The sequence below is a fragment of the Tiliqua scincoides genome, chromosome 3 (assembly GCF_035046505.1).
Source record: "Tiliqua scincoides isolate rTilSci1 chromosome 3, rTilSci1.hap2, whole genome shotgun sequence".
Lineage (NCBI taxonomy): Eukaryota > Metazoa > Chordata > Lepidosauria > Squamata > Scincidae > Tiliqua > Tiliqua scincoides.
The window spans coordinates 80,121,291-80,140,803 of record NC_089823.1 but is presented as its reverse complement, the minus strand read 5'-3'; the positions used below and the strand labels follow the sequence as shown (position 1 = coordinate 80,140,803).

Here is a 19,513-nt window from a genome sequence, read left to right as displayed (position 1 = left end):
CGGAAGGGACGTCATTAAGCAGATGATGGCCAGAAGTAAGCACTTTGTTCTTACATAGAAACTAATTAGCTGTAAATGACAGAAGAGAAAAGGTGCAAATCTTGTTCGTATTTTCAAGATATGAGAGAGCCCAATTATCAAGCTGGGAGAGCCCAACTATAAAGGAGGCCGGATAAATGGCTTCTTGGGGTCACATTTGGCCTGCAGGCCTTATGTCTGACACCCCTGACATATCCAATTGTTAGAGAGGTTGTTGTTAGAAACATAGGAGTCCCTTTCTCATATGTGGGACACAAAATCTTTTTTTGTACAGTATTTGCCTTTCTTCTGTCCTGCCTGTAATTGGGACAAAAAAAAATCTGCATTCAGTCTGCTGGTCTCATTTGTTCACTTCACAGAAGCAGCTTTGAACTGTCTCAGTGCTGTATATCACTGCTCTCCAAATATGGAGTACTGGAAAACCCTTCCCCATCAGGAGCAGCGTGTACTGTTCCGCCATGCCATATCTTATCTTGCCAGTCGATTGCTGCAGAAACTTGCTTTAGGCAGAAGCGTGTGCTGCCCACCACCCTAGCCAGCTTTGCGCCCAGATTTCTGGGCACACACAGCTGCCCAGAGCGACTTTGTGTATATAACGGCTGGCAAAATAAGACACAGTGCAGCTGAACGGTAAGCGCCGCTCACACACAGTGGGGAGGGGTTTTTAATCAAGCAGCGTTTTGGAGACCTCTGCTGTAGATTAAGGGAACTCTAGGCCTAGTTTGGATACTTACTTGGGAGGCAACGATAGGTGTATGTGCACCCCTGCCTCGCCCAGACCTATATAACACGTCATATTGCATGAACACTATAGCCCATTCCTGACGATTCATTGTGCATATGGCTGGTCTGTCCCCAACACTGTCTTCACCCAGAAAAGTGTCTGAGCTGAACCTCACTCTCACAACCAGCACTTGGCTCCTGATTCACTGCTGAACTGTCACTAGAATGACCCGCCCCCCCAACTAGTTAGGAACAGGATTATACCAGTGCTGAAGCAGCTTAATTGGAGCCATTTGTTTATTTCAACTGCTGTGACAAGAATGTGCACTGTCTTACAAAGGAAACCTTCCCTGACCGCAATGTCTCTTCCTTTCCATCCCCTCGTCACAGTTGCAAAACCATATTGCCAACAGGGAACTTCCTAGGGATTAAGAAAACATTATGTTGCTTCATGGAAAAACATTGTGCTCTGGAGCAGCCTTGGCGGAGATTAATGGAGAAGAATTAATGGCAGCAAAGGGTTGACTGCCAGTTCCTCCCTAGCTACCATGATAGAAGAACAAAGGATGCCTGGTTTAAGTAAGAAGCAGTAAACTTACAACAAATCAGAGGAAACTTTCTGCACTGACTTTAGAGATCAGCGCTTCAATATTATAAAAAAAAAATCCTCAGAGTTTGCTTGAGACTATAACAATGAGACTACAACGATCTTATGAACAGAGAAATCTGCACAATTAGAAATGAAAACAAAACAAAAATACACCAAGTAGGTAACTACATTTTTATACTCTAAGCATATCCAAGCATCAGAAAATCTTTGCACACATTCCCCATTTCAACTAGATGGAGAGAAAGGAACCTCACAAAAAATGTTGTTGTTGTTCCCAATTAAAAAAAAACACAAATAGGTAAATCCACCATTATGAGTTTGTAGAATAATCAGATTTATATTCCAAGTTCTTACTGTAGCTACTGTATCTGAAAATTTGCCCTCCTCCAACAATGATGAGCATATATTTATTTCTTGTTAAGCCTAGAATTAAAGGTAGGGTAAGAAAGTGTCTCTTAAGAACATCTTTTCAACCTCTTGAGCTCCAGCCATAAATTATTACACTATATTTTCTGTACACTTTAATTCTGAAGCCAACCACACCCTTGCATGCATGCAAATCCCTACACAAGCATGATGACTGGTGTCAAAGATGCTGTATCCAATAGATGTGCCAATTATACATTTAAAACTAATTTCTTTGGATAAAAAGATGCATTTATTTTCCTCTAAAAGATTAACATGCTACCCTTTTCCAAATGGACCCAGAGCAGTTTACTTAAAAAAAATAAATCAATAAAATCAAACAAAAGAACAAATATAAACCATAAAGGAAGTTTCTAGCATGCTTCCAGCGCAGTTGTTTTAATAATGACAAAATTGCATTCCCCCATTGAAATCAATTGTATGGTGGTCACCATGTTTTCACCACACACTCTAGAGGTAACCATGTTCCTGACAGGTTCCCGCATTCGTTTTGATAGAAAATAGGGAGAAGTGATGTAAGCATGGTGGCAGCCATCTTTTCTAGCACCAAGCTTGCTTGTAAAAATTCTAGCATGGCCAACACTTAAAAAAAGGTGACCCAAGTGTGCTGAGATTTAAAGAAGGTTTTTTTTTTTTTTTTAAAAAAAAGCTCTCTAGTGCTTCTAGCGTGAAACTAAAAAGCTAGAAGCTAAAGAAAATGCAGCCTAAAACAATATATAGTAGACTGTATTCAGAGGATAAAGATGTAATCAAAATATCTCTTTTAAGAAGAAAAGGATCAAATGCCAACATGTAACTTTGAGAGCCGAAACAGATTTACATGTCTGCTTTTCTCCAATTTTCAGGTTTGGTTTTTCAGAAGGGGCCAAGTATCAAGTGTATCAAGACTTCTGCAAGAATGGGGTAAATGCTTTGTATCAACAGACAGGAGCATAAAATGAACCAGAGCTGACTCTAGGATAGGGGCAACTGGGGTGGCTCCCCGGGTCCTACACTTTCGTGACCAATCTACGGGTGGGTACACTGGTTGAGTAAGCCTGGGCCTGCACCCGTTTAGGCATGGCTTTGCAACAGACCAGCCATTCTGAACTTTACAGCAAATAAGTAAGAACCCAAGCCAAGCAAAAGAAAAGGAAGCTCATCTTTGTCGCAAAATTCCATAATCACAGCCAGCACAATAAAGAGCATCCCCATAGCAGCTTTCCAAAGAGATGTGCTGTAACACATCTCCTGCTCCATGAGCCTGCACGTCATAAGAATATAAGAACAGTCCTGCTGGATCAGGCCAAAGGCCCATCTAGTCCAGCTTCCTGTATCTCACAGCGGCCCACCAAATGCCCCAGGGAGCACACCAGATAACAAGAGACCTGCATCCTGGTGCCCTCCCTTGCATCTGACACAGACCATTTCTAAAACCAGGAGGTTGCACATACACAGCATGTCTCGTAACCCATAATGGATTTTTCCTCCAGAAATTTGTCCCATCCCCTTTTAAAGGCATCTAGGCCAGATGCCATCACCACATACGGTGGCAAGGAATGTACGTCACATGTCATATGAACGTACAGCAACTTTAGGCAGCCCTTGACTTCCTTTGGTAGTTCTATGCACCTAATAGACTTGCCATATGTTCAGGGACAGCCTCGGAGTCCATTCTCTCCTCACCCAGGAGATTGCAGGGACAGCTTTCCCACTCACTCAGACTCTGCAGCCAGCAATTTCTCTTGCTGACCTTGATGAGCAGCTGCAATGCCATCATTGCCATCATGAAAATGCACCCCTGCCCACAACTAGCTGGCAAATCTTAAGGCCCAATCGTATCCATCTTTCCTGTGCCAATGCAGCTGTTCCAATAGGCTTGCACTGCATCCTATGTTAGGGAGCAGTCACAGATGCCTCCCCAAAGTAAGGGGACATTGTGCCTCATGGATGCATTGAGGCTGCATGGGTGCTGGTGAGTTGGATAGGGCCCTTAAAGGCTCATCTTCCCCCAGTGGAAGGGGCACACGTGCCTTGGAAAATCCTTGACGCATTAATAGACTGGGATCAGGAAAATCAAGGTACAAGAAACCAAACAGTTGCAGGAGAGAATTTGGGAAAGCACCAAGCATGTTCCTTTCTTCCTCCCACCCACCCTTTGTTTCTTTTTTCCTTCCAGACAGAGCAGCAACTGCAGAGTGACAGACCAATCCCCCACAGGTCTACTCAAAAGTAAGTCCCATTCTGTTCAACGGAAAGTGTGCATAGGATTGGAGCCAGAATCCGGATCCAACCCAGAGCTGCTGCTGCCTGCCTGTCTGCCTGCCCACCCACCCACCCAGGAAAGGGCACCTGGACCCACCAGCTGCAGCTGCAATGGCAGCGTCTCCCTCTCTTCCCCCACCATCGGCAAGCACGTACTTTGGATGCAGAATTTGCACCAGGGACCGCGCCGCGCTTGCCTTCCCTTCCTGTAGGCGGAGCGAGGAAAGGAAGAGGTGGGGGCAGCTCCAGAGCTTGCACGAGGCTTGCCTGTGGAGCGATGGCCCCATCTGCTGGACCGGGCTGAGGACCGCCAGCAGCTTTGCTCGTGGCTTCCCCAGGCGCCTGGGACTTAGTGCCTGCTAAGCAGCAGGGCTGGTCCCAGGTCTCTGGGCACCTGAGAGCCTGCCAAGGGCATGCCAGCCCCCGCCACTGTGCCCTCCACCCCGCGTCTCTTGCCTTCCCCTCTTCCTTTTCCCATCCAGGGCATGGGAAGAGGAAGATCGGTGGAGGTGAGCTGGTGGATGGCAGTGGCCCGGCCAGGATTTCTCCTGCAGCAGGCGGGAAGGAGGCTGGGGGTGGGATGGACGTCCCTGCCGCCGCCTTTGCAAGTCAGTGCTCCTCTCCCGGGGAGTGGGTGGCATCCATCATTCAGGGGCGCAGCTGGGGAAGGGAAGGGGCAACGTTTTTCTGGGGGAAGAGGCGGCTGCTGCTTAGCAGCTTGGCTGCAATCCTATCCACACTTTCCTGGGAGTAAGCCCCACTGACTATACTGGTTGATTCCCCGAGGCCCCCCCTTAGTGAGGCCATCGGGTCCGCTTTTAGTCTACTGTTACCTGAGCCGTCAAGTGGCAGCCCGTTCCGCAGGTGCATTCTATGCCTGCAAGAACTTTTGTGTGTGCAAAGCGCCCCCCCCCCAATGCAGGGGTTGCTCGGAAGCCGGTTTAGGGTGTCTGTTTGAGTGCCAGGGGGTGGAAGCTCAGCGCAGGATTCCCAGCCAAGGGCTGGCGGAGGATGGAGGGGGCGGTGCGAGTGGCTTAAGTGGGAAGGCAGGCAAAACGGGGGCGGAGGACTCCAGGGGTCCTCGCTCCTAGCGCTTGTTGCCAGGGGGGCCAGTGGCTCCCTCCCGAGACACAGTCCAAAGCTCAAGGCGCCTGCCTGCTTTGCTGGCAGCCAGCGTCACACTACTGCTGGTCTTGCGCTGCCTTGCGGTCGCCAGGGGTCGCGCTCCTGTGCCCTCTGCCTGCCCAGGCGGCCGGGGAGCGAGGCAGTGTCAGCCGCCAGCGGGAGGCGAACTCCTGAGCTCAGGAGGCTGAACCTCACCCGCTGGGCGGCCTCCACCGAGCGCCACTCGCCTGCCGTTCCTGCAGCCTCTGCGGAACTCTCCTTTACCTTCGTCCTCCAATGGAGGGCGCTGCCTGCCTGCATCCTCACCAGCATCCCTGGCTGGGCAGCAAGGGAAAGGTTTGGGGCTTCATGATCTTTCCTGTGTTGCCAGGAGAAGGGAGGGGGTTCTGGACTCTGGTCCTCCTGCATGTCCTGGAGTGGGTGCCTTAATCCATTGGCATGAAGGGGAACCATGTCACTGCAATAACAGTGGACCCAAGTTGCCCCAACAGCCCTGGAAAAACACCAGCAGCTGTTGTGGGGACAACTGGGTCAGATTCTTATCAATACCGTATTGGGAAGCCGTAAATTGCATTTTGGGATCCACCTGAAGCAAGGAGACCATGCACAGTAGTGCATGCAAGTGATCTGGAGATGGGACAGTTATTATTAAGTATGTGCTGCTTTTAAACAGAGAAGTTCACAAAGCTCTTTACATAGGAAAAAGCAAGAAATGCTTCCCTGTCCCCAAAACAAACAAACAGAAAAAGCACCAGTAAATAGCTACTGGAAAAGATGCCATACTGGGGTGAAGAGGGACAGTTGCTCTCCCCTGCTAAATGTAAGAGGAGGAGTGGCGTAGCTAGGGGGGGTCAAAACGCTAACTTTTGCATGTTACCTGAACACCTGTGTAAAGTGGCCCCTATGCCTTGCCTTCGGAGCCATTTGGGGCACAGAGAACAACACAGAGGCCGGTATGGCTCTGGTGATGAGGGGGCAGGGGCACTTTACGCAGGCATTCAGGTGCCTGAGAAACGTAGTGTTTTGACTCCCGCCCAGCTACGCAATGGAAGAGGAGCACCACTTGAAAAGGTGCCTCTTGGCATGGTTGGCAGTACTAACTGCTAACTGAACCACTAAATAATCAGAGAACAGAGCTAGACAAAGTATGTTTATTAAAACCCAAAAGGAAGGGGAAGGAAAGAAAATCAGGAAGAAGTGGACAGAATTCCAGTGATGAACCTTTGGAGAACCTTTCTCAAATACTGTGTAGTGTTGAAATTGAATGCAATTATGGAAAATGTCCAGCAGAGGGAGCAAGAAGAGCTAATTTAGAGAAAAGGGAGAGAATTTTCTCTAAATTAAAATTCTACACAGACCATAAACCAATGGAAATGGGCAAGAGCAGAAAATAACTGTTTGCTGAATGTGGAGATGTGGTCTCAAATTCTAGCTATTGGCTTTATTACAGAAATACAACAAATGAAATTTTGGAGAACCATTCTGCCTCCTGATCAAGGAATCTCCCAGTCATGCCTGCTCTCTCACATTCCCTCCTTCAGGGCCCATGAAAGGGGGGTGCAAAGGTACATCGTACCTGGGCCCGGGATCAAAAGAGGGGGCCCAGAAGCCAAAGGAGGGGAGCCAGAGATTTCCTAGGATCTCATAAAATGTTTGCATATATTGAATGAAGACTAGCATTCATATTTTGCATAAGCCTACGTGGTTTTATATACTGTAATTGGTTGAAATTATGATCCAATGGAAAAGTGAAGGGGCCCAAAAGAAACTGTGTATCCCAAAAACATTGCACCCCCCCCAATGGGACCCAGAAGAAACATTGTACCCCCTGATAAAATTCCTCTCAGACATCTTTGCAGTGGATATTCCCTACTGCCCAAGGCAACTACAGTTGGCCTCAAGGATGTTCTGGCCTTGATTCTAACCCAGGGGTCTCCAAACCTTCAGGTGCAAGAACCACGACATACAGACTTGGAGGAGGTCGAATTGGGAGAAGAGGAAGGTGGTGGTTAGCTGCTGCAGCTGTGGGGCCACTTGTGTGCTCTCTCTCTCTCGCTCTCTCTTTTGAGGCAGCAAAATTTAGTGTTGCCTCAGACAGCACCAAAACTTTGACCAGCTGTGGATAAAGCCCAGTGGTTTCATCTAGCAGAAGGAAAAAGGTATATGGAGGTGGGTTGGGGGTGCAGAAGAGGCAGGAATGGGGAGGAGGGTTTACGTAATTATGATACTATTGACCTGAATGAACTTATCCCAATATGTTGGGGTTGAATCTGGCCATTTAGGAACCCCAGTTTGAACCCCTTTAGACAACATGGTAAAAAAGAACTGGCACTGCAAAACTTTAGGAAAGCCTGCAGCCAAGAGTCCATACCCATGAAGAGGACTCCCCTTGGGTAGGCCAACCTCAGAACCTCAGCAGTGGACAGAGCAGTAGTGCCGGATAAGCCATCGGGGTGGGCAGGAGCACAGTGGGACTTTGCCCCATCCCCTGGCACTGATCTGCGGACAGCAGATGTTTACATATATCTTAGTTGCACCAAGTACAGCTAGACTGAGGCTTGTTTTTGCACACTTTCACTTGTGCACATGCTGGAAATTGTTGCCTTTGGGGAAGATGTGTTCTGTGAGCACACTCTTAATTTGACCTTGGGTAAGTAAGTAAAAGTTACTTTGACTTACTTACATTACTTCCTAATGTGTAATTGACTGTTTTGTACATTTCTGATTATGGCTTCATAGCTGCTGGCATTTCAAAGCAATAAGGACAGCATTGACGGACCATCAAAGAGTCTCTAAGCAATTACTAAACTGGAATTGAATACTAACTTTAAAAAACAAAAACAAAAAACAGCATTGATTTCTACAAACCTGGCAGAACTTCTGCTGTCTGTACAGAGTATTGAACGGATTCAATCATTACAGTCTTGCTATAATTGGTTAATTCTCTAGTTTCTATCAACCCTGCTCAACTCTGTCAAGCCAAGGACTGTCCCAAGCCTGGCTGCAAGGACGGTCCCAAGCCTAAAGGGCTAGGAATCAGTTTTCACATGCTTATAGCTTGATACTATAAACTCAACAAACGACAGCCCCACTAGTGTAGAAGCCTGCCTGCCAACAGATGCACCATGGTCACCGGTGCAACTCTGGGAAAATGGTGAGTATATGTAGCACAGGTGTCATTGGATGCCAGTGCAACTTCACCTGCGGAGATGCCAAAACATGAAGATTGGGATGTGACATAGGAGGGACATGGGAAGGATGAGGAGGAGTCGACACCAAATCCTAACCCCACTTCAGACAACAGACATGTCCCCAATGCTGGAAAAATGCTACACCAATGGCAGAACTGCCATAGGTAGGAGTAAGGAACAATGGGGAAGGGGAAAACAGGAGCTCTGACTGTTGCCTAATCATCCCCTTTGCAACAGCTAAGAGCAGAGAGAGTGTCTGCTCTCTTTTGGTGAGTGCCAGGAATTCCAGCCATTGCTACTGCTGGTCAAACACTTATCAGAACCCCTTTCATTTTCCAGAACTACACCATTGTCTTAGTGGGTGGAACACTGGTCCTCTGCAGGGTTCCTCTGCAGCACCCCCCTCCCGACAGTTCCTTGTAAAAGACAGCAGTCCCAGGGAGGTAACAACTGTCTCATCACCCTTCCTACCTCCCTTCTCCCCTCTTCTGACTTCCAATCCTCTTCCTCCAGCTTTCCCCACTCCCTTTGCCCTCTCCCTTGAAGTGCAGAGCCTCACTACCCAGTGATGGAACCTACTACATCTTTTCCTTCCCTCTTTTGCCCACTACACGGCCCTATTCCCCAAAAGAAGTCACTGAAGCTGATATCACTCAAAGATGCAAGTCTCACAACAGCTCCAACTTGGGCCTGCTGGGCTGCTAATCTTTTTCTCCTACGCCCCCTCTCCTTTCCTTGGGTAGTCCTGCTCATTGATTAGGAGCCTATCCTGATTAATGAATACTCCTAAGCAATGCAACTCAGTGCTTCAAATACCAACTTGTCTCATCTCAGGGGGATAATTAGCCTTGACCAGTGGCCATCTAGCTATCTTCATGTTTCCCTCACATGGCCCATTGGCAGTGAGGCTTTTGTCCAGCCCTCTCCCACTGACCCTAAGTCTCTTTTACCCAAATCTTTTTCCCAATCTCTCTTTCTGGGTAAGCCATCTAATACCCATATCATGCAAGCATGTCTCCTATCAAGCATGATCTCTGACCTCTTCCATCTCCCCTTCTCTATAGAAATTGAGCTCATATCCCTCTTGTTATCCTTCTCTCTCTCTCTCTCTCTCTCTCTCTCTCTCTCAACTGTTCTAGGTATCAAGGTGCATTCAGTTAGTTTTTGTGATCACACCCTTCCACCCACAGAATGCTTGTTCTAAGTAGGATTGTTGGTACTCATTTGTTACCTTGCAGATTGTTACTGCTTTGGCCTCTTGTACCACTTTCATTCTGATTTCTTCTGTTGTTGCTCACTGTGATTTGAAGCCATTAGATTCTTTCTTTCCTTTTTCTCTTATCAATTCCAGGTCTCCCTGAGTGTGTGACAACTAATAGTCAAAGATCCCTGGGCGCATTTGTTTTGATACATGTTTAGGTCCATTCTTACATGTTCCTGAACAAGCGTAATAGTAAAATGGCTTTCTCAATGTTTTCTTTTGAAACGCAGCATGCAAATACTCTGAATATTAATGTTAATAACAACAACAACAACCCATCCAAGTGCATTATTCAATTTTGCCAGCCAAAGCAGGCAAGCTTTGGTTGGTTCTCATTTTTGTTCAATAGATGGCAGCATTGTCAGTATTAATAGCACCCACTTGGTACCACAGCAAATGTGCCACTACATCATCTGTCTCAGCTTGTTACCATAAGGAGGATGGGGAAAGGGGATACAAAGGCAGACTAAAATCTTATGCCCAGGAGCCTGGGCATAGGTCCTACGGAACTCAATAGGATTTCGTTCTGACATGCCAGGGATTGCACTGTAAATGACCTGACAGATAAAAGGAACTGCTAAAATTTGCTAAATGTAAATTGCTAATTTCTTAAATGTAAGAGCTCTGGAGTAAGAAAGGATTTTGTTCCTCAAATAAAGAAGAGAACATTTTAAAAGGAAAGTGTAAGTGAATGTGAACTTTCACCTTATAAATGTAAAAAAACCCAAAAACAAATAAACAAAAAACCCTGGGAATTTCTGATGCAAATATAACCTAAGAAAGCAGTTTATTTATTGCAGTGCTTTTTATATTAAAAATAAAATTTTTTTACCACCTTTCTTCCAGGGCAGTGGTTCTCACCCTTTTTAGCCCGGGACCCACTTCTGAGCATGACAATCTGTCTGGGACCCACCGGAAGTGATGTCAGCAACCTGGAAGTAATGTCATAGCCAGAAATGACATCATCAAACAGGAAGTGACATCACGGTGATGTCAGAGCTGGAAGTGATGTCATCAAGCAGGAAGTTTTTGTCTTGCAACCCCAACGCAGTCCATCCCATCAAGGCAGCCAAGCTTACAAAGGTTGGTGGGGAGAAGCCTGGCTGGCTTGTCCACATCTCTCCCGATCCTTCTTTGCCTGAAATCCAAGCCTGCATTCCGCCATTAGCCCCCCTGAAGGAAGCCTCCAAGTGCAGAGGGTGGTCCAGCTGGAAGGCAGCAGCACACTTTCTGGGAAAAAGCGGCACACTGCTTTCTTTGCACATGTGCAAGCCGCTCTTAGTTACGTCTCAATGCTGGGAACATAAGAACATAAGAACAGCTCCACTGGATCATGCCCTAGGCCCATCTAGTCCAGCTTCCTGTATCTCACAGCAGCCCACCAAATGCCCCAGGGAGCACCCCAGATAACAAGAGACCTCATCCTGGTGCCCTCCCCTACATCTGGCATTCTGACATAACCCATTTCTAAAATCAGAAGGTTGCGCATACACATCATGGCTTGTACCCCATAATGGATTTTTCCTCCAGAAACTTGTCCAATCCCCTTTTAAAGGCGTCTAGGCTAGACGCCAGCACCACATCCTGTGGCAAGGAGTTCCACAGACCGACCACACGCTGAGTAAAGAAATATTTTCTTTTGTCTGTCCTAACCCGCCCAACACTCAATTTTAGTGGATGTCCCCTGGTTCTGGTATTATGTGAGAGTGTAAAGAGCATCTCCCTATCCACTCTGTCTATCCCCTGCATAATTTTGTATGTCTCATTCATGTCCCCCCTCAGGCGTCTCTTTTCTAGGCTGAAGAGGCCCAAACGCCGTAGCCTTTCCTCATAAGGAAGGTGCCCCAGCCCCGTAATCATCTTAGTCGCTCTCTTTTGCACCTTTTCCATTTCCACTATGTCTTTTTTGAGATGCGGTGACCAGAACTGGACACAATACTCCAGGTGTGGCCTTACCATAGATTTGTACGGCATTATAATATTAGCCGTTTTGTTCTCAATACCCTTCCTAATGATCCCAAGCATAGAATTGGCCTTCTTCACTGCCGCCGCACATTAGGTTGACACTTTCATCGACCTGTCCACCACCACCCCCAGATCTCTCTCCCGCTCTGTCACAGACAGCTCAGAACCCATCAGCCTATATCTAAAGTTTTGATTTTTTGCCCCAATGTGCATGACTTTACACTTACTGACATTGAAGCGCATCTGCCATTTTGCTGCCCATTCTGCCAGTCTGGAGAGATCCTTCTGGAGCTCCTCACAGTCACTTCTGGTCTTCACCACTTGGAAAAGTTTGGTGTCGTCTGCAAACTTTGCCACCTCACTGCTCACCCCTGTCTCAAGGTCATTTATGAAGAGGTTGAAAAGCACCGGTCCCAGGACAGATCCTTGGGGCACACCGCTTTTCACCTCTCTCCATTGGGAAGCTTAAAATGGAAACGCCCAGGCTTTGCCCACTTCCAAAATGGTTCCACCTAGGTCTTTTGCCATCTTCCAAGATGGCTGCCGCCAGCTTCTTGCAACCCACCAGAAATTGGATGGCGACACACCAAGTGGGTCCCAACCCACAGTTTGAGAACCACTGTTCCAGGGAGTTCAGAGTGGAAAACTGACCTCTCCCTACAGCAAATATTTATTACTTCAACAACACAATCCTATACATGTCTACTGAGAAGTAAGCTCAACTGAGTTCAATCAGATTTACTCCAAGGTTAGCACATATTGGATTGTGGCTTAAGCTGTCTCTATGAACTGGAATGAATGAATGAATGAATGAATGAATGAATGAATGGGGGATTGGTGAGGGTGGGCACCCATCTCCAATGCCTACTTGCCTCCACTGCTCCTCTTTCTCCTTCCACTCCCTGGATTGAAAAAGAAGAGGGAGACAGAGATCACTGGCATTCCTGGAGGGAGGGCAAAATGCTACATTTTTCAGGCATAGGGACGGCCTGTGTAAAGTGCTCCCTCCCTCTTGCTTTCAGTGCCAGCTGTGGCTGTGAAAGGCTTTGGCAGCTGTGACTGGCACTGAAGGTGAGGGAGTGCTTTTCACAGGTGTCCCTGTGCCTGAAAAACTTAACATTTTGCCCCCCTCCAGGAATGCCAGTGGCAGAGAGGAAGAGGAAATGTAGAGAATAGGAGAGGTAGGCGCTCTGCTGGCTAGTGGGAGGGAACAGTGGTGGTGGAATGGGGGCAGGGAAGATGTTACGGTGTGGGGGAGGGCAGGGAGGGGTTGGATCAGGCCCAGGAGGGGAGAGGGAACAGTGGCTGCAGTTACCACAGTATCCTACCCTCTTCCTAGGCTCAGAAGCACCTGGGGCAGCTCAGATTCACACCAGTGATATAGCTGATGCACATCCGAGTAGCCTTACTGCAGCTGCTGTGGCTTTACCCCAGGAAATGTCCCTTTTCCCCAAGGAGACCTCCAGCAGAAGATGGAAGTGAGATAAATGAAGTTATTCTTGCATTGCATTGACTCCCAGGACCTTATTGTCATGTGGTGGACATGGGGTGTGAGTGGCTTGTGTTTGACACTTCCCACACTTTGACTTTCCCACACTTTGTGTCAAGCTGCAAGCTGTAGTCTCATTGCAAACGAAGCTGCATTTTAACAGAAGAAAAAAATAATTAGAAAGAGTGAACAGCTCCTTGGAAGGCCCGTGTTCAAAAGTGAGAACAAAGCCTCTGCAGAGGGATTAGGCTTGTCTCTCCAACTCTTCCCCTGCTAGCAAACTTGTAGTGAAGATCCCAGGAGATTGTCCCAGATACGGTGCCGCATATTTTAAGATTGTGCTAGTGTTAATACTGAAAAGGACTGTGCTCTTTCTTGGTCTCATTGTGAGATGAGTAAAAACATGATTATTCCTTCAGGCATTTGGGATTTGACTGGAAGTGTGCTTTTACTGCAGAGCTTTTGAATGGGTTTATGAAAGCGTTTTGTAATTCCGTAGGTCTTTTCAAGATTGTTTTGCCGTATGTAACCTGCCTTGGCTACCACGTTTTCCAGACTCATAGCTACCACGCAGCTACCACGTTTTCGAGACTCACAAAGAGAGTCTGGTCCAACAAGAAACTGATGGAACATACCAAGATCCAGCTCTACAGAGCTTGTGTTGAGCACACTTCTGTACTGCAGTGAGTCATGGACTCTTTGCTCACAACAGGAGAGAAAACTGAATGCTTTCCACATGCACTGCCTCCGACGCATCCTCGGCATCACCTGGCAGGACAAAGTTCCAAACAACACAGTCCTGGAACGAGCTGGAATCCCTAGCATGTATGCACTGCTGAAATAGAGATGCCTGTGCTGGCTCGGTCATGTCGTGAGAATGGGCGATGCCCGGATCCCAAAGGATCTCCTCTATGGAGAACTTGTGCAGGGAAAGCACCCTATAGGTAGACCACAGCTGCGATACAAGTATATCTGCAAGAGGGATCTGAAGGCCTTAGGAATGGACCTCAACAGATAGGAAACCTTGGCCTCTGAGCATCCTGCTTGAGGCAGGCTGTGCAGCATGGCCTCTCCTAGTTTGAAGAGGCATTTGCCCAACAGACTGAGGCAAAGAGGCAAAGAAGGAAGGCCTGTAGCCAGGGAGACACACCAGGGACAGACTACATTTGCTCCCAGTGTGGAAGGGATTGTCACTCCCAAATTGGGCTCTTCAGTCACACTAGACACTGTTCCAGAACCACTTTTCAGAGCGCGATACCATAGTCTCCTGAGACTGAAGGATGCCAGTGATGAATCTGACTTGGGAACATTTGCTTCAAAAGGTAGTGTAGAACTGGTGCAGGCCCCTTCCTGAAGCTAAGCAGGTCCTGGGGCTGGGAGACCTCCTGGCAATTTTGTGCATGCCTCCTTGGGTCCCATGATGGAAGAGAGGTAGGTAAAAATAAAATCAAGTGTAAGCACAACAAGTACATTTTGCAGTGGGTACAAAATCAGAAAAATGATACACTGATGAGCATCCAGCGGGAACCTCTGGCCTTTGGAGCCTTCATTTCTGATTCTAGAGACTCCCACCCATGCTGTCTGAAATGCTGTCAGACCTTCTGAGGCAACAGTAAACCCCATCACATGGGGAGTAGCACATGAGCACACATTTGCATCAACACCCTCCATACTGCTCTGTCTTGCATAGCCATATGGAGTGTGTGGGTGTGGGAGGCATGCGCTGTCTGTGCCTAGTGCTTCTCACACAATAGGGGTCAGAATCATCCTAACCAACCCTGTCTTTCACCTGAACTATACTCTTTAATGATACTGAGGGGAAGTGCTATATGAATAGTACAGTTCTGAGACATTCATTTCAAAATCTTCATAACATAACGTCATTAAATTGGGACAAGACAGACGTCCTCCTGATCTAGAAGATAGCTATCCAGGTACTAGACCCACCACTTGCTCTGGATGGCTTAGCACTCCCTTTGAAAAAGCAAGTTCACAGCCTGCAAGTCCTCCCAGAACCACAGCTGTTGCTGGATGCTCAGCTGGCAACTGTGACCAGGGACTTTGGCTGGTGTACTGGCTGTGGTCGTACCTGAATCAGTCAGATCTGGTGATGGTGGTTCACGCTCAGCCACATCTCGTTTAGACTACTGTAGCGCATTCTATGTGGCACTACCCTTGAAAACTGTTCAGAAGTTAGTTAGTACAGAATGCAGTTACTTGATTGGTCACCAGAGCTTGGTATGCTGAATCGACCATGCTGTTGCTCTGACAGCTACACTGGCTGCCCATTCCTTTCCGAGCCCAAGATGTTAGTGATGACGTTTAAGCCTTATATGGCATATGATAGGAGACCTCAAAAAACACCTTCCCCTTGCTCAGGGTACTGCCACCATCTGAGGCCAAGGGGATGGTGGCAAGGTGCAGGGCCTTCTCAGTTGTGGCACCATGCCTCTGGAATCAATTGCCACAAGACCTGAGGATGGTTCCCTCATTATGTGGTTTCCAGCAGGGTTTGAAGACCCATCTGTTCCTCTTGGCCACTGAGCAGGGAAGTGTTTCTTAGTGATTGCTTATTAATTTCTGTTGCTGCTTTTACAACTGTGCTATATTTTTATCGGCTCCTATATTGATGTCAACCTGTTAAGCGGGCCAATATTTTGCATGGATCGCACATCAAGACCAATGAATGATAGTTTTCCCAAGACTGCCTGTGGCCTCATGAGCCTGTGACTGAGCTGAAAGTGGAATCACAGATCAAAACTGTGCTTCCACCTCACAGCCTGGCCACTCTACTATACAAGCACTCACATGGTTGCACAATTACTCTAAAACCAAGATTTGACTTGATATATTCTTGTTCTATTTCAAGGTTCAAATGTGCCTTCAACTTTTTTTACTGTGTGAGCTATGGTCACATACATCAGCGAAACACAAACAGCTGCTAGACACACCAGAAAATACATAGACCAAGCAAATGAAATTTATAGATACACACAACACATTCATGACAATGAAAATGAATAACCTTGCAGTAAATGCATTATGCATGTTCATAAATTTCAATCAATTTGCCTCCTTTGAGTGTCAATTGTTGTTTTTTTTTCGTATTGCTGCAATGATTGATTGAGCCAATTTCCCCTGTGCAGTAATGTCAGTAATATTGTTTCAGCCCGAGTGTTCCTTCAGATTATAGGTTCTGATAGAAATGCTTACTATTTGTCACACTGACACTGGCCCTCACACAATGGGAATCAGTGTCACATAGCCAGCCATAATTAGGACTGTCATCTACTTCCCCACTGTTCCCAAGAGCGCCTGTGTTTTCAAGTCCTGATACACAGAGGAAATTGCAGTCAGGATTTTCTAATGTCGCACAGAGCTAGGAACCGACACCTGGTAAGATGTGGGAGATGGAAGAGACCATCTTGGTGCTGAATTTTGAAAACAAAAGTGCCATTGCTATAGTTTGCATGTCCTTCCTTTTAATGCCATGTTTGGGGAGCATATTTGGGGAACATTCTTGGGAGCTAGATGGTGAAGGAAAGGAACTTTTCACATGCTCTTTTCCATTGCACTACACATTTCATAAAGCTGAATTGTGGCATTAAAGAAGGTTCTGTGTGCAAGCCTTAGTGAAGCTGGCTCAGATAACTGAGTACTCTCCACTCATGGGAGAGTTTAAACAGGTTCCTTCCTGCATAATTCTCCAACATGACTGCAAGTTTGTTCATCAAATCATACTCTTTAAAAAAATGCAAGCTGAAATTCTTTTCCCAGAAAAGTTTGTGGGCCATACGAGTGGCCCAGGAGGCAGATATGGAACACTCCAGTTTAAGAAATTCAAACAATAAGACTGAAGACGTTGCTGAGCTTTGGAAGTTTTTCATGTGGAATATGAACCTCAGCAGCTTGCCATGCTCACTTTAGTCTGACCTAGCGAAAACACTTTTCTCTTTCAGCCATGAACCCATCCATGTACTGGACTGCTGTTCCAGTGTTAGCTACAGTTGTTCTGGCAATAAAAACAGTGGCAAAGGGGTGAGGCAAAAAAGGGTCAAGATCTCTCTCTCTCTCTCTCTCTTTCTCTCTCTCCCACCCTCTTCCTCCAGCCCATAGACAAATATTTGTAAAGTAGCACAGTGATGGGCAGCCCAATCTTGAGCTTCCAGGTGCTTGGTGGAACAACAGCACCAAAATGGCGACTCCTGTCGCCTGCGGGTGCTGGGAAGCAGCTGGAGGTCTTCCTGGGAGAAGGGACTTTTGTCCCTTTTGAAGGGAATTTTGAAGGAAAGCTCCAAGCCCCACAATGGGGTTTCTCACATCTGTGCTGGCTATTTTGCCGGTGCTGACGGGAGAACCTCTGTGTTGGGCTTTGTAGCCTGACACAGAAGGTAGGGTCTGGTGGAGCAGGGCTCCGCTGGTCCTACCCCCCCCCGGCTGGTTCCACTCCCCACCCCTGAATGCCTCAGCCCCACCCTGAAAGCCTGCAACACCACCCAGACCTCTTACCTTGCCCCAGGCAGTATCCTTCCAGCGCTGGACCCAGCACCAATGCTCCCTACTCTAAAGGTGCTGTAAATGTGCTTTACAGCATGTTTAGGACACCCAGGGCAAGCACTGGAGCTCAGCACCAGTGCTAGGGCCAGTTAGGATTGGGCCCTGAAGAGTGAAAAAAGCATTAATTTTCTGTGGGATGTTGTAAGGGAAGGCTGGAGGATTGACAAACCACAGCACTGAATGGATAGTGTCTAGCTAGCACACAATCACCTTGCTTTCTGCTGGCTTCTCTGCATTGAATAAGCAGGGGGAAATGGCAACATCCAAAGCTAGGCACAAGGCGACCTTGGAAAAGCCTCTCTTTCCTAGGTGAGCAGGAAGTTTCAAATTCCGGGGATTTCCCTTTACAGTAGTGCAGCATGATGGTCAGGGAGATGTGACAATCCCTCTCCTCCTTAATAAACTTGGACCAGCCAGAAAAATAAGTCAGTGTATGAAGAGTTTATTAAAAGAGGTATAAAAGACTTTGGGATCATAGGGGAAGATAATTGCAGGTGAGAAGGAACAAAGACAGTTCTCTTAGTAAAAGAAAAGAGGGTGGGTCATAGGTTTAATGGCAAGGAGTTTCCCAAGCAGGCTGAAAATAAATGAATCCTGCTGCAGATATAGTCCCATTCTAACTTCCCTCATGCTCTGCAGGTTTCTGACCTATCCTCTTCAAGGCATAGTTGCATGCATCCCACACTGAGCATCTTATGCTCCTATGCTGGACCAGGGCAATTGCACCAAGGAGGTTTTCCCTCCTTGGTTTTTATAGCCTGTAAGCATTAACTCTACTTTTTCTGAGGGGTTGGCCATTTAGAGGCACTTGAGGTGGTTTGATTTCCCACTCCTAGACATGGGGTGAGTTCAGTGAGCTGGCTCAGGATTCAGTAGCTATACGTGCTTGTCAAAGGGAAGATGCTCCTGAGAAAGGGAAGATGCTGGACAAAAGATAATGGTGATTTGCACTTGCATGACTCAGCACTCCTCATCAAGATGCCGAGACATCCCAAACTTCTAAAATTGGAAAGTTTTAGAACTAAGAGCTGGAAAGTTCCAAATAAGTTTCGTTGTTTTTTTTTAAATTAATCAGGTGTGTGCAATGATGCAATCCTTAGCATGCTTCCCAAGAAGCAGACCTCACTGAACTCAGTGGGTTCTACTTCTGAGTAAATAGGAAGAGGTTTGAGTCACAGGTAGCTTTAAAAAGATTGCAGATTTCAAACTTGCTTTCGTTAAGCATCAAGATTATAAAGTGTAAGGGAACATGAGGGAGAAACCCAGAAAATCCCATTTTCTTTCTCAAGCAGTTGAAGTTAAGTAGAAGTGACATGAGTTCCCAAAGCATTAATTAGATATTGTAGCAGTGTCCATCTTCTGCTAATTTACACGATCGTTCAAGCTTTTAGCATTTCTGTTTGGTGAGCTTTCATTTTTTAGAAAAATTTGAATAACAGTAACATTTCAAAAGATTCCAATATTTTTCTGTTCCTCACCCCAAAACTTAGTGTCACTGCGACCTCACTTTGCAAAGATAAACGATGTGATAAGGAATATTGGTTTAGTTTGGAAACATAGGTATGAGAATGGAGACCTTAATCACTCAGCCTTTCTAGCTTTGCTTTCCTGTCTGTTAAGTGATCTACTGCCACGCACAAGGTTGTGGTTAAGAACATTTTTTTGTAAGATTGCAGTGGTGTGCTAAAAGTTGAATCCCGGCTTGGAGCTGGAAGAACATGACCAGGTTGCCAACGTCTGGAAGGTGTAGGAGTACACATGGACATGAATTAATACATGGCACTTTCTCCTCACTTTTTCCAACCGCTGGTAAGAACAAAGGGTAGAAGGTCAAAACTGATGACCAGCTGGTGTAGAAGTAAATACCATTTCCTTATTGAAAA

At 46.7% G+C, this 19,513-nt stretch overlaps 1 protein-coding gene across 14 annotated transcripts in view; it reads right to left on the bottom strand.

Moving 5' to 3' along the window:
* The window catches only part of GEMIN8 (gem nuclear organelle associated protein 8), a 45,151-nt gene extending 40,893 nt beyond the window's left edge, over nt 1-4,258 (bottom strand). For 11 of the 14 annotated variants that reach the window (XR_010794109.1, XM_066620821.1, XM_066620822.1 and 8 more), the window contains exon 1: nt 4,140-4,211. Coding sequence is in view for 10 of the 14 variants with exons in the window: in XM_066620821.1 (XP_066476918.1) it covers nt 4,140-4,184 (45 nt within the window). In the remaining 4 variants the exon portion in view is untranslated. Of the gene's footprint in view, nt 1-4,139 lie in introns of all 14 variants that reach the window. The other 3 variants (XM_066620827.1, XM_066620824.1, XM_066620828.1) reach the window with 3 other exon arrangements.
* Nucleotides 4,259-19,513: the final 15,255 nt, after the last annotated feature.